The 15757-nt window shown below is 39.1% G+C and overlaps 1 protein-coding gene across 1 annotated transcript in view; it reads right to left on the bottom strand.

The window, feature by feature from the left end:
- Nucleotides 1–15757, bottom strand: part of LOC110535564 (cadherin-12-like) — a 208501-nt gene that overhangs the window by 13444 nt on the left and 179300 nt on the right. The window contains exons 9-11 of the mRNA XM_021620630.3: nt 15605–15726; nt 7451–7568; nt 5502–5753 (exon numbers count right to left, since the gene is read on the bottom strand). Of these exons, the coding sequence (XP_021476305.3) occupies nt 5502–5753; nt 7451–7568; nt 15605–15726 (492 nt within the window). The remainder of the gene's footprint in view (nt 1–5501; nt 5754–7450; nt 7569–15604; nt 15727–15757) is intronic.

Here is a 15757-nt window from a genome sequence, read left to right on the forward strand (position 1 = left end):
CAGTCGGAGTCGCTATCACTGTGAAAGAAAACATAAAAAAAAGATTTGTATTGTATGAGCCTTTTATCATCACATAAAATAAACAGATATGTATTGTCTAGAGCAGAGGGAACAGTCACTAAATTGAAGTGCTGTTCCATTCAACTCCGGCCATTGTTTTGGGCATGCCCTCCCCTGAACAGCACCCAATGGCTATTTCATGTGGAAATGAAGAGGAGTAGCAGGCGCAGTGGCCATGTGTGTGTTTGCTGTTCTGCTCCATTCCATTTGAATAATAAAACAGAAAATATAATCTGACATGGAAAATATATAAATCTGACATGGAATAAATATATATATATATACACACACACACCCAAACAAACAAACCACACATTTCATTGCAATATATATATATATATATATATATATATATATATATATATTTATATTTCATAAAACGGCATTAGCACTTACCCGTCCAGAAGTACGTCCTGTCCTTGCAGAAAAAGCTCCTCAGTTCCTGTTTGAATCATAACACTCAAAGATTCCTCAAACAAAAAATCTGTCTCACTTTCACTTTAGACTTTGACTTTGCTGTTCCTGACTTATTTGCCATGATATCTTCAATGAAATCGTTGAAAATACAACTTTCCGAAATACAGCTGCACGTAACAAGCCTCACAGCAACTCCTCTGATCGTCAAGGCGAGAATGGAGTTCGTTACGCATGCGATATCAAACAAGGAATGGTGCTCCAACCCAAAACCATTACATACTGGCGTTTACCTCAGCTCATTGGCTATCTACCCAGCTAGATTTCAAGAAGATCAGTGGTCATTGGGCAGAAATACAGTCCATCAACGAAGCTTCGCTAAAACGATTGGTGCGCAAGGTAGTCATTGCTCGTTGTCTTCAAATCAGTTCACTTCGGTCAATACTCACAGCAAAAAAACAATGATGTTTGGCTGTCTTGCAAACATCCAGAGGAATGCACTGAAACCAACCATGACTAGTTAAACAATGGTTTACCGTGTGTAATTACGTCGAATGCTCCGTAAAAAAATGATCGAGATGGAATTCACGGCACAAACAGGTTACAAAATATTTCGATTTAAGCTATAAAAATTGATTTTTATCAAAGAAAACGGCACTTCATTTGATCACTGGGACCCTCAGGAAGAGAAATAAGAGCAAGATATCAGAATGTAAGTCGTAATTTTACCTTCAGATGTGAATGTGTAAAAACTGTCATGGCGGAAAATGTTTTTGTTGTTGATTGCTCTTCTCAAACAAAAGCATGGTATTTATTCTCTGTAATAGCTAGTTTAAATTGGAAAACGTAGTCACTCTAAATGAAATTTCCTCTGATGTTGATCCCTGTACAGGGATCGCAGCCATAACAGGTTTTCTTGCGACTATCAAACCCGGATCCGGGAGCGTAATCATAGCCTCAAACTAATTAACATAACGCAGCGGACATAAATCTTCCTACAAAATCTTTCTATTCATGAAAATCACAAATGAAATATCTTGAGACACAGCTTAGCCTTTTGTTAATCACAATGTCATCTCAGATTTTCAAAATATGCTTTACAGCCAACGCTAGACAAGCATTTGTGTAAGTTTATCATGACATAATGCTATGCTAGGCTCTGCTGGCAGCAGGCAACATTTTCACGAAAATAAGAAAAGCAATCAAATTAAAACCTGTTAAGGATATGGCAGACATACGCCCCCTTTGGAGAGATTGGGTACACCTAGTAAACTGGAAAAAAAATCTGTCAAAAATTGCTAATATATGCAAATAAAAATTATTATTGGATAGAAAACACTCTAAAGATTCTAAAACCGTTGGAATTATGTCTGTAAGTATAGCAGAACTCACAGGGCAGGCATTCTTCCAAACTAGTTTTTGTGGCCATGAAAGTTGGAGCAACTTTGACGTCATGGCCCCCACCCTTCCCAACCAGTTATGATTCTGGGGACACTTTCTATCTCTTCCGCTAGATGTCCTCTTTCAGTAGAGCTTTGAATCGTTCAAATCGCGAGAATTGACCCTATGGGAGTGAAATTAGTGCGTGCCACGAGAGAATAGGCTGTGCGTATGGGCGCGAATTGGTCCCAGCCATTCCTTTGTTCCAGCACTCAGGAGAAGGGCAGACGATGGCCGATTGAATTGAAGTTTGTTTTGCGTGTCTAAAACATCATAAAGCTTGCTTCTGCACTTAGTTTGACCTGTTTAGTCGACATATAATATGTAATTTTGAAGTTTTAATGCGCAACTTTTCCGGACCAGAGGACGTTTTGGGTGCATTTCAGCTGATGTTATTAGCAGTAGCTAATACAAAGACGCAAGACTTGAAACCAAACAATGTATTGGGTAAGTATGAAGCCTTCCAGAACATTCTGAACGAAGACCATCGAAGGTAAGGGAATATTTATGCTTAAATCTGTGTTTCTGTTGACTCCAACATTACGTAGAAATGTAGCTTGGAACTGAGCGCTGTCTCAGCATATGGAATAGTGTGCGATTTCTGTAACGTTAAAAATAAATCTAACACAGCGGTTGCATAAAGAAGCAGTGTATCTTTCTAACTATATGTAGAACATGTATATTTAGTCAAAGTTTATGATGTCTATTTACGTTATCTTGCCGCGCTACATAGATTTCCTGCGGGCATTTTTGAGTAATTTCTGAACGTGAACTCACTGTAAATTGACATTTATGGATATAAATGGTATATTATTGAGAAAAAAAAATATGTACTGTGTAACATGTCATATTACTGTCATCTGATGAAGATTTTCAAAAGGTTAGTGAGCGATTTATTTTTTAATCCTGCGTTTGTTGATTGCATGTTTTGGCTATTCAAATGAGCTGTGTCTGGTGGTGGTTTTACATATATATGTGCTATGTTTTCGCCGTAAAACATTTTAGAAATCTGACTTGCTGGCTAGATGAACAAGGTGTTTATCTTTCATTTGAGCTATTGGACTTGTTAATGTGTGGAGGTTAAATATTTTTAAGAATATTTTTGCGTTCCATGCGCCACCGTTTCAGCTGAACGTGGGAGGGTTGATCCCCAATTGGGAACCAGTATCGTAGACAGGTTAAATCATTTACCTCTGAAGAACTTCGGATGTTTTCACTCAGGAGACTCCCAGTTAGATAGCAAATGTTCCTTTTTTCCAAAAAGATTATTTTTGTAGGCGAAATAGCTCCCGTTTGTTCGTCACGTTTGGCTGAGAAATCGACCGGAAAATGCGGTAACTACAACGCCAAACTTTTTTCCAAATTAGCTCCATAATATCGACAGAAACATGGCAAACATTGTTTAGAATCAATCCTCAAGGTGTTTTTCACATAACAATTCGATAATATATCCGTCGGGACAATTGGTTTCTCATAAGAAGCGATTGGATCAATGGCTACTTGTGTACTTTACGCAATATTTTCTGCGGGAGCCATCATGTGACCACTTGCTAAATGTGGTCCCTTATGGCTATTCTTCAACATAAATGCGTAAAAAGACGTCACAATGTTGTAGACACCTTGGGGAATACGTAGAAAACGTAAGCTCATTCGTAGCTCATTCACAGCCATATACAGAGTCATTGGCATGAGGCGGTTTAAAAAAATGCGGCACTTCCTGGTTGTTTTTTTTTATCTGGGTTTTGCCTGTAACATCAGTTCTGTTGCACTCACAGACAATATCTTTGCAGTTTTGGAAACGGCAGAGTGTTTTCTATCCAAAGCTGTCAATTATATGCATAGTCGAGCATCTTTTCTTGACAAAATATCTTGTTTAAAACGGGAAGGAGACTATGAGACAATAGATATGGTAGGTGAAAATCCAAAGAAAATCCAACCGGAATTCTTTTTTTGAAAGCCCATGCTCTTCCAATGGAACGTACGGGGAAAGATTAAATCTAGCTCCCAGTATGTAATTCCTGTGGCTTCCACTGAGTGTCAGTAGTTTTTGTTCAAGGTTTCAGGCTTGTTTGTTCCAAAACGAGGAAGAATAATGAGTTTTGATACAGGGACACCGACTTGCAATTTTGTGTATGCGACCGTTAAGAGGACATGCACCTGCTAATATAATTTTCCTATTGAACATACTTCTTTCCGTATGAAATATTATAGTTTAATCACGTTTTAGGGTATCTGAGGATTAAATAGAAATGTATTTTGACTTGTTTTAACAACGTTTAGCGGTAGCTTTTTGGATTCCTTTCTCTGCATGTTGAATGAGTGGATTACTCAAATCGATAGTGCCAACTAAACAGACTTTTTGGGAGATAAAGAAGGATTTTATCTAACAAAATTACACTACATGCTGTAACTTGGACCCTTTGGATGACAAATCAGAGGAAGATTTTCAAAAAGTAAGTGAATATTTAAACCCTATTTATGAATTTATGAAACCTGTGCTGGTGGATAATATTTTTATGTGGAGCGCCGTCCTCAAACAATTGCATGGCATGCTTTCGCTGTAAAGCCTACTGTAAATTGGACAATGCAGTTATATTAACAATAAGCTTAAGCTTTTAACTGATATAAGACACTGGTATGTACTTAAATGTTTAATATCCATAATTTTTACAATTGTTTATTTGAATTGCGCGCCCTCTAGCTTCACTGGCGGAGTGGATCAAACACTTTTTTTTAAATGTTCAACTAAAATGACATATCCAAATCTAACTGCCTGTAGCTCAGGACCTGAAGAAGTATATGTATATGCTTGATACCATTTGAAAGGAAACACTTTGAAGATTATGGAAATGTGAATTTAATGTAGGAGAATATAACACATTAGATCTGGTAAAAGATAATACAAAGAAAAAAAACATACACATTATTTTTTTCTCCCGTCATCTTTGAAATGCAAAAGAAAGGCCATAATGTACTATTCCAGGTTAGGCTCAATTTAGATGTTGGCCACTAGATGTCAGCAGTATATGTGCAAAGCTTTAGACTGATTCAATGAAACATTGTATTTCTGTTCAAAATGTTGTATCAAGACTGCTCAAATTTGCTTAATTGGTTTATTAAAATAATTCAATATGTTAGCTTTGAACCCTCCTCCCCTCCTCCCCTGGCTTAGACAGGACTATACAGAGTTAATGTGGGTTTGTGTCCTGTGTCGCCGTACAGGGACACACGCTGAACTGTTACACAGTCATTACTGATTAGGAGGACGTACCCTAGCTGTAAATGTCTCACCCAGTACAATGACGATGCACAGGAGGATGGCTATCAAAGCCCCAGTACTCAGCCATACAATACAAAATTCCACGGTCATAACTGAGTAGGACCTACCACAAGGGTAAATTACTCAATACTCACCCAATAGAATGATAATATACTGACTATGGTGCTGGTTAGTCTAGTGGTTATGGCACTGCTTTGTGAGTATGTTAGTGTTTTTGTGATTGTTGGTTGATAACCAGGGTTGGCCTTAAACTCCATCACACATTCAATGACTAGGAGGAGTGAATGAGGAATAATAAATTACTCACCCAGAAGAATGACAATGCAGAGGAGTATGGCTATCAGGGCCCCTGTACTCAGCCCCACTGGGAGGAAGATGGCCTCTGCACTGCAGGTGAGGAGCGATCCATCCGACTCGCAGCCACACACACGGATGGTCAGGATGCCCGTACTGCTTTGGACGGGGTAGCCGCTGTCCTGGATCACCACAGGAAGGAAATAGATCTCCTGGGAACGCCGTCGGAAGTCGCTCCGCAGAGTCACTATCCCCGCTGTGTTATCTGGAACAGAACGAAACAAATGTAACTACAAATGACTATTCGGGATACACAAGCCTATACAATGAGACCATGGTAATGCTTTTACTGAACCTGTGTATTCCTGTTGGAAATTACATCAGAAATGTTGTGAGTTGGTTCCTTGTCTTGAACAAGGGTGACCTGATGTTACCTCAGACAGCAAGTCAACTCTGAAAATGTCTAAACTGCCTCCGGGACAACACGGCAGCCTTACACCCTTATCCACTACAACAGAGTGTGCTGGGGAACATTTGTGGTTTCTATGTGTTCATTCATTCGACATAATTATAGGAAACTGGAAGGTTAAACAATGATTAAGAATAAAGGAACCATGTCGCCTGCTATGGACAGGTAAGGTAATTATGTACTAAGAAAGTAAGGTGGTGTTGGGGTGGTGCTGGAGCAGGTGTGAAGTTGGTCAGAGGAATAGACCTGGACAGGGTTTCTCACGAACAGGGCGATGTGTCAGGTTGGACCAGACCCAGACCTGACCAGTGTGGCTAGACTGTCTGACCCCTGTCAAGATTGGTTTGTTCCTCTGACAACACCGGGGACTTTTTCCTGACAGAAGGGTCAAGGTGTCTCAACACACCTTACATGTTATGCACAGATTATGGGTTCGTTCCAAATGGCACCCTTTCCTTTTATAGTCCACTACTTGAATAGTGCACTATAAAGGGAATAGGGTGCCATTTTGGATGCGGAATGTGTTTTTTCTATTTTCTCTTGCTTTGCTAGACTTCGCCTTTGGTGCTTTGAATGCCTTGTCCCTGCGCATCAGATCTCATCCCTGTATCTGGAGATTGTGTCTGTTGGCACAGTGACGTCAGGGCGGAAAGCTGTGATGCTCTGTGTCCAAAAGGTAAATCTGGATCAGGGGTTCAAGCCGGGTCTCTCTTCAAGGTTGAGAAATGCATTCCTTTCCACAGCTTCATACTGCAATGGGTCATACTCATACCCGTCTTCAAAGGGTGTGTTTTGCAATATGCCCATTGGAAAGAGACATGATACATTTCTGAGAACATACTATACTGAACGAAAATATAAACGCAACATGTAAAGTGTAGATTCCATGTTTCATGAGCTGAAATAAAAGATCCCTGAAATGTTCTGTAATAAAGCCCTTTTGTGTGGAAAAACTTATTCTGATTGGCTGTGCCTGGCTCCTAAGTGGGTGGGCCTATGCCCTCACAGGCCCACCCATGGCTATACCCCTGCCCAATCATGTGAAATCAATAGATTTGGGCCTAATGAATGTATTTCAATTGACTGATTTCCTTCTATGACCTGTAACTCATTAACATCTTTGAAGTTGTTGCATTTATATTTTTGTTAAGTATATATGACAACATATTCTAAATCATATAGAATTGACACAACAGTACTCATTTTATGAATATTTTAGATAGTTGACTACCATTGATGATGGCTATGGCTGCTGCACAAAATTAATACAAATATGCAGTACTTTTCTTGGGTTATATGATAACACTATCTATCAGGTGCTCATAACGACATATGTCTAAAGGAGACTGATGTGACCTTGTAGCAGGTGTAATGATTCACTGTATGACCTAGAAATATGTTAGGTGATGTCATCATGCTTCTTCACTATGAGGACTACTTTTTCTTCCTCACTGGCACAGTGTCAGAAACCTGGTCAAGATACTGTAACTCACTTCCAAAGTCTTGGATAGTGAAGTTCTTGTTGTTGATGTCCCTCTCTGATGGTTTGAAGGAGAACTTATGACCACTTTGTGGCAGATCCTCGTCCTTTGCACTGAAGATTTGAATTATCTGAGAGAGAAAAACATTTGAACATTAAATTGAAAGAGAATCATCAATGGACTACATGGCTGTTGAGATAGTTATTTTAGTATCGTCTAGACACAATAAACTCAAGATGTCATTTTGTTAAGTTATCCTTTAAGTTCAATGACTCATAAAAAATTACATCAACAAATGCATGAGGGTGAACTGAACAGGGACATATCTGTAAGAGAAAATGAATGAACTTCTTTGGGATAGGGGGCAGTATTTTCACATCTGGATGAAAAGCGTGCCCAGAGTAAACTGTCTACTACTCAGGCCCACAAGCTAGGATATGCATATTGTCAATAGATTTGGATAGAAAACACTCTGAAGTTTCTAAAACCGTTTGAATGATGTCTGTGAGTATAACAGAACTCTTATTGCAGGCGAAAACCTGAGAAAAGTCCAACCAGAAAGTGGGAAATCTGAGGTTTGTAGTTTTTAAGTGATTGCCTATCCAATATCCAGTGTAAATGGGGTCAGATTGCACTCCTGTTAAGGCTTGGGACAATACTGCCCCCTTTGGAAGAATTGCGTGCCCATAGTAAACTGAAAAAAAATCGGTCTAAAATTGCTAATATATGCATATAATTATTGAATAGAAAACACTCTAAAGCTTCTAAAACCATTTGAATTATGTCTGTAAGTATAGCAGAACTCACAGGGCAGGCAATCTCCCAACATATTTTTGGGAGCCTGAAATTTGGGGCAACTTTGACGTCATCGCCCCCACCCTTACCAACCAGCTATGGATCTGGAGACACTTTCTATGTCTTCCACTAGATGTCCTCATTCAGTACAGCGTTTAATTGTGCAAATACCGCGAGTTTTGGCCATTTGGCAGCCAAAAGACTGAGTGTCGCGAGAAAATACACGGTGGCCAGAGCGCGCTTTTTGGAGAGACGGTCCTTTGTTCCAGAATGCCAGAGAAGAAGCATGAATCTCCGATAGATTAGATAATTGTTTTGTACGTTTAGAACATCCTAAAGCTTGATTCTGCACTTAGTTTGACCAGTTTAGTCGACATATAATATGTAATTTTGAAGTTTTGATGCGCAACTGTTCGGGACCAGAAGTCTTTTTGGATAGATTTCAGCTGGAACTTGAAGCATATGCTAATACAAAGACACACGACTTGAAACCAAACAATGCTTTGGGTAAGTATGACTCCTTCCACTACATTCTGATCGAAGACCATCAAAGGTAAGGGAATATTTATGTTGTAATTTTGTGTTTCTGTTGACTCCAACATAGCGGAGAAATATTGCTTACGTCTGTGCGCCGTCTCAGATTATTGAATAGTGAACGATTTCTGTAACGTTAAAAAGAAATGTGACAAAGCGATTGCATTAAGAAGCAGTGTATCTTTCTAACTATATGTAGAACATGTATATTTAGTCAAAGTTTATGATGTCTATTTATGTTATCTTGCGGCACTATTTATAATTTCTCCGGACATTTTTGAGTATTTTCTGAACATGAAGTCAATGTAAATGGAGATTTATGGATATAAATGGCATATTATTGAAAAAAACAAATGTACTGTGTAACATGTCCTATTACTGTCATCTGATGAAGATTTTCAAAAGGTTAGTGAATTATTTATTTTTTAATCCTGCTTTTATAATTTCTGGGACAAAATGGCTGCCTCTTGTCTTTGTTTCGGTGGTGGTCTAATATAAATATGTGGTGTGTTTTCGCCGGGGGGGGGGGGGGGGGGGGCGTTCCCTGAGAGGAACACCTCGCTTTAACAGGTTGGCATCCACTTTAGCAGTCTTTAGAAAGTTGTTTCAGGCTTCTATTGTGACAGGGGAGAGAACAAGAACACTCACAGTAAGTGCCTCAGCTGAAAGTTATGAGTTGTTTATCGCGCGCAGCCTTGAGCACGAGCTCCATTCCCTTTCCTTTCTAATGACAATGGAATTGTCCAGTTGGAATATTATTGAAGATTTATGATAAAAACATCCTAACGATGATGATTATATTCATCGTTTGATATGTTTCTATGAACTTCAATGGAACTTTTTGACTTTTCATCTGGACTTAGTGCCCGCGCTTTGTGCATTTGGATTAGTGAACTAAATGTGTGAATAAAAAGGAGGTATTTGGACATAAAGATGGACTTTATCAAACAAAACAAACATTTATTGTGGAACTAGTATTCCTGGGAGTGCAATCCGATGAAGATCATCAAAGGTAAGTGAATATTTATAATGCTATTTCTGACTTTTGTTGACTCCACAACATGGTGGGTATCGCATGGTGTGCTTTCGCCATAAAGCTTTTTTGAAATCTGTCACAGCGGTTGCATTAACGAGATGTTTATCTTTAATCCTATGTATAACACTTGTATATTTCATCAACGTTTATGATGAGTATTTCTGTAAATTAATGTGGCTCTCTGCAAAATCACCGGATGTTTTGGAGGCAAAACATTACTGAACATATCGCGCCAATGTAAACTGAGATTTTTGGATATAAATATTAACTTTATCGGTCAAAACATACATGTATTGTGTAACGTTAAGTCCTATGAGTGCAATCTGATGAAGATCATCAAAGGTTAGTGATTCATTTTATCTCTATATCTGCTTTTTGTGACTCCTCTCTTTGGCTGGAAAATGGCTGTATGTTTTTTCGTGACTCGGCGCTGAGCTAACATAATCGCATGGTATGCTTTCGCCGTAAAGCCTGGGGCAGCATTTTCACTTTTGGATAAATAGCGTGCCCAATTAAAACTTCCTGCTACTCATGCCAAGAATATAAGATATGCATATTATTAGTAGATTTGGATAGAAAACACTCTGAAGTTTCTAAAACTGTTTGAATCATGTCTGTGAGTATAACAGAACTTATGTAGCAGGTAAAACCCTGAGGACTAACCATTCAGAATAAAAAACAATTGAGGTCACTGTCTGTTCAATGAGTTCTCATTGAGAAACGATATTTCTTAGGCACTTGTATGCAGTTCCTACCGCTTCCACTGGATGTCACCAGTCTTTGGAATTTGGTTGAGGTTATTCCTTTGTGCAATGAAGAACTATGGCCATCTTGGAACAGGATAACGTTATGTGTACTGTTTGAGAGTTGCGCAAGACTTGAAAAGTAGTGTTAGTTTGTGATCCTCATGTATTGAAAACAGATAGACCCGTCTTCAATTTAATCGATTGTTAATGTTTAAAAATAACTAAAGTTGTATTACAAAACTAGTTTGTAATGTTTTGGCGAAGTTTACAGGTAACTTTTGAGATATTTTGTAGTGACGTTGTGCTAATTGGAAGCGGTTTTCTTCTGGATCAAACGCGCCAAATAAATTGACATTTTGGATATATATCGACGGAATTAATCGAACAAAAGGACCATTTGTGATGTTTATGGGACATATTGGAGTGCCAACAAAAGAAGCTCGTCAAAGGTAAGGCATGATTTATATTTTATTTCTGCATTTTGTGTGGTGCCTGCAGGGTTGAAATATGCAATTGTCTCTTTGTTTACTGTTGTGCAATCATCAGATAATAGCTTCTTATGCTGTCGCTGAAAAGCCTTTTTGAAATCTGATATTCACAACGAGTGTAGCTTTAATTTGGTATCGTACATGTGTGATTTAATTAAAGTTTGAATTTTATAGCATTTATTTTTTATTTGGCGCGCTGCATTTTTCCTGGCAATTGGCCAGGTGAGACATTTGCGTCCCGCCTATCCCAGAGAGGTTTTAACAGTGTTTCTAAAAATCAATCAGTGCACAGGGTTATGATCTCAATGGGAGGTTGTTTAGCCTCCCTTCCTCAGCTCCTCTCTTCAGCTCCTCACCTACTCTCCTTCCCACCTCTCCTCACATCGCAACTCTCCTCTCTGTGCATGGGGCTTCAGTTTAAGAGGCTGCCCACTGCCTCACTCAACTCTACCCTCTTTATCTCAGAAAGCAATCAAGTGTATTTATGATAATGGTTTTTCCTCTGCTTAATCTATTTTCCTGAGAATGTTGAAACAGCGTGTTTGTCCCGTAGCCTTCCTCCCTGCTTTCACTTGGAAATGTATCTCTTGTTTTTCTCACTTGAATACATACCTGGTTATAGATGACTGTTCAGGGGAGGTTGCAACTGCACAGTGTGATCTGCTTCAGAATACCTGTACTGTACTATAAGTGCTTTGTCTGTACTTTGGCAGGCAATGTGAGTGCAACTAACCATCAAGGGGGACTTGTGATGGCTCTTACAAAAGAAGAACTTCAATTCTTTATCGCCAACCAGCTATGAGTAAAAACCTGGCGGAATCTTGCTGTGAAAAGTACTAGTATGGAAATGTGATGATGAAACCAGATTTGGATGAAACCAGATCAAAGCAGGACTACCAAAATGATTGTTGCTTCTACATTGATAAAGTTTCATCATATTGTTACTGGTCCCCTCCCCTATGTCAAACAATTGGATTCAGGAGGTAGAATGGAGGCGGGATAATTAAAGGCATCATAAAAGTCTACATTTAATACACCAATGGAAGTCTTATTTTCTACCTAATTGAAATATGTACAGCTTTGTAACCAACATCGCAGAAGATGTGATCACAGAGTGACATGGTTTATACAGATGAAGCTGGAAGTTTACATACACCTTAGCCAATTACATTTAAACTCAGTTTTTCACAATTCCTGACATTTAATCTTAGTAAAAATTCCCTGTCTTAGGTCAGTTAAGATCACCACTTTATTTTAAGAATATGAAATGTCAGCATAAAAGTTAAGAGAATGATTTATTTCAGCATTTATTTCATTCATCACATTCCCAGAGGGTTTAGAAGTTTACATACACTCAATTAGTATTTAGTAGCCTTTCCTTTAAATTGTTTAACTTGGGTCAAAAGTTTCGGGTAGCCTTCCACAACCTTCCCACAATAAGTTTGGTGAACTTTGGCCCATTCGTCCTGATGTAACTGAGTCAGGTTTGTAGGACTCCATGCTCACACATGCTTTTTCAGTTCTGCCCACAAATGTTCTATTGAGGTCAGGGCTTTGTGATGGCCACTCTAATACCTTGACTTTGTGGTCCTTAAGCCATTTTGCCACAACTTTGGAAGTATACGCTTTGGGTCATTGTCCATTTGGAAGACCCATTTGCGACCAAGCTTTAACTTCCTGACTGATGTCTTGAGATGTTGCTTCAATATATCCACATAATTTTCCATCTTCATGATGACATCTATTTTGTGAAGTGCACCAGTCCCTCCTGCAGCAAAGCACCCCCACAACAGGATGCTGCCACCCCCATGCTTCACGGTTGGTATGGTGTTCTTCGGCTTGCAAGCGTCCCCCTTTTTCCTCCAAACATTACAATGGTCATTATGGCCAAACAGTTCTATTTTTGTTTCATCAGACCAGAGGTCATTTCTCCAAAAACTACGATCTTTGTCCCCATGTGCAAACCGTAGTCGACTTTTTGATGGCGGTTTTGGAGCAGTGGCTTCTTCCTTACTGAGCGGCTTTTCAGGACTCGTCTCCTTCCTGAGCAGTATGATGGCTGCGTGGTCCCATGGCATTTATACTTGCATACTATTGTATGTACAGATGAATGTGGTACCTTCAGGCATTTGGGAATTGCTCCCAAGGATGAACCAGTCTTGTGAAGGTTTACACATTTTTTCTGATGTTTTGACTGATTTCTTTTGATTTTTCCCATGATGTCAAGCAAAGAGGCACTGAGTTTGAAGGTAGGCCTTGAAATACAGCCACAGGCACACCTCCACTTGACTCAAATGATGCCAATTAGCCTATCAGAAGCTTCTAAAGCCATGACATCATTTTCTGGAATCTTCCAAGCTGTTTAAAGGCACAGTCAACTTAGTGTATGTAAACTTCTGACCCAATGGAATTGTGATACAGTGAATTATAAGTGAAATAATCTGTCTGTAAACAATTGTTGGAAAAATGACTTGTGTCATGCACAAAGTAGATGTCCAAACCGACTTGCCAAAACTATGGTTTGTTAAAAATAAATTTGTGGAGTGGTTGAAAAATAAGTTTTAATGACTCCAACCTAAGTGTATGTAAACTTTCGACTTCAACTGTATATGTAGCTAGCTAGTCTACTGGTGCCAAAATTTGACTTCAACGTGTCAGCAAATATAATTCTGGTTTCCCCTATTTATGTAAGGTAAAGATACTTAGTTTTCTGCTTTCTTCTGTGTCTGGTGTAAGCTAGTATCTGGCTAGCAAGGTCTTCAGCCAGCAAGGAACAAAAGTGGGTTGCACAAAACTCTGATGTAGACATTTTCAGTTAGGGACATGCCTAACTGAAAATGGATACTAACTTTTTGACATCATTGGACAGTCTGTATATTTATTGAAAAGTGCTGCTACCTCACCCATTGACATTTCAACGGAAGTTGTCCAATCTGAACTAACAACTAGCTTGATATACAGTGCTGACAATTCCATTTGGGCTCGCTAGCAAAATTACACAGCTAACATTTTGTCTATATTGATGCTGTTACAATAACCAAACAGTTGAATAAACACATAATTTGTGAAACCATGATGTGATTTATGACAGGATTGGATGTTGCATGCAATTTCAATGTTGTTTGAGTTGCTTTGTGTGTCAGCAAATTTGCTTGAGATAATCTCACTGCAACACTGCTCACTGCGTCCATGTTAATTGACATAAGCTTTATTAAAGAACCGCCAGTCAAGGACCTTTCATCAAATAGATTTGCTCGCCTCCGTCCTCTCTCGTGTCCTTTAGAAAAAGGTCAAAGTTAATCGAGGAGAGTAGGCGAGGAGAGTGAACGTGGATGGAAATGCACTTGATTGAAATGAGATGGTCCTTCTCCACTCACACATCATCAGGCAAATTACTGTTAGAGGGGTGGATTCCAAAATACATGTTTAAAGTGAGTTGTGCATGTTTTTAAAACGTGTATGTTTTTCTCCTCTTACAAAACAAAAGTTGATTCAAAGGGGGTGTGGCAGATTTCAAAACTTTTCTGCGTTAGGAAACTTGTGAGTATCCTAAATGAAAGATGGCTATCGAGGAAGGGAGGACACTCCTTTGTTTGCCTACTAATGAACAGATACAATTCTCGACCACTCAACCACATATTGGTTTCTGGGTCATGGAGGAGAGGACAGAGGATGGAGGATGGTATTTTGCCCAAATGAGAAAACCCCCAAGGTGAGCTCCACACTGACTCGGCCTACTACAGTAGCTCCCCGCCCCTTCAATCTGTCTTTTCAGACTTCCTGGTAGTTTGACATGAGAGAAAAAGTATTTTCTATCTGGAAGAAATATTGTGTAATGTTCTAGTCACTCAAAAGGCTATTTTGCATGATTTTTAATGACTTTTAAAAATAACGGTTCATCGATTAAGGCATGAGTAAGCAACGCTTCTCCAGTGTGTGATGGGATAGTCTTTCTAGCTATTTGTTAAACTGCCAAAGGAGCTCTGTCGGCACGTGCATGGAGATGTTTGCTAATAGGCTAATTTGTAGTCACAAGTGGTTTATAATGCATACAGGCAGAGACTCCGCTGCATCCAAATATTGAATCTGGAATGTACACTTGGTTCCTGATGTGGAAAGCACACCATGCCCCCTCCATTAGCTAAAATAAAGCAAAAGGTTTTAGCAACATGCAAAACTTTGATACAATGATACCTGTGCTATGCATGGTAATATACCTTTGTTTTATATGATTTATTTGGTTTTAAACCATAATTTAAAGGCATATTATACACAGCTGAAAATTATATTTTAATGGTTCTATTTTTACTGGTTCATATCCCTATGGGCCTTGGTCAAAAGTAGTGCATTTGATACGTAGCCTCTCTGTGTGGGCGCTCATACCATTACTATGAATCAGTCATCCTTCCCTTCACTATTAGCATTTTATTCATGCTTGTTATTTTCAAAATTCCCTACTGACCTTTTAATCAATATGGCACCTTTAACGAGACAGTGCCTCTGAGCATACATCAACATGACACACGCAGACACGCACGCCCACACGCTCAGACACACATTCACTTACCTGGCCTACTTTGGTATTTTCACACACAAAGCTCTCATAAGGGATGGCTAGTTCAGGGGGAAACTCATTGACATCCAGTACATGAACGGTGACAGCCACTCTACTGGTCAGCACTGGGCTATCTGAAGAGTCAAAATCATACAATAAACAACA

Source organism: Oncorhynchus mykiss, chromosome 11 (assembly GCF_057628025.1).
Source record: "Oncorhynchus mykiss isolate SJ-2025 chromosome 11, ASM5762802v1, whole genome shotgun sequence".
In the NCBI taxonomy this organism is placed as follows: Eukaryota; Metazoa; Chordata; class Actinopteri; order Salmoniformes; family Salmonidae; genus Oncorhynchus; species Oncorhynchus mykiss.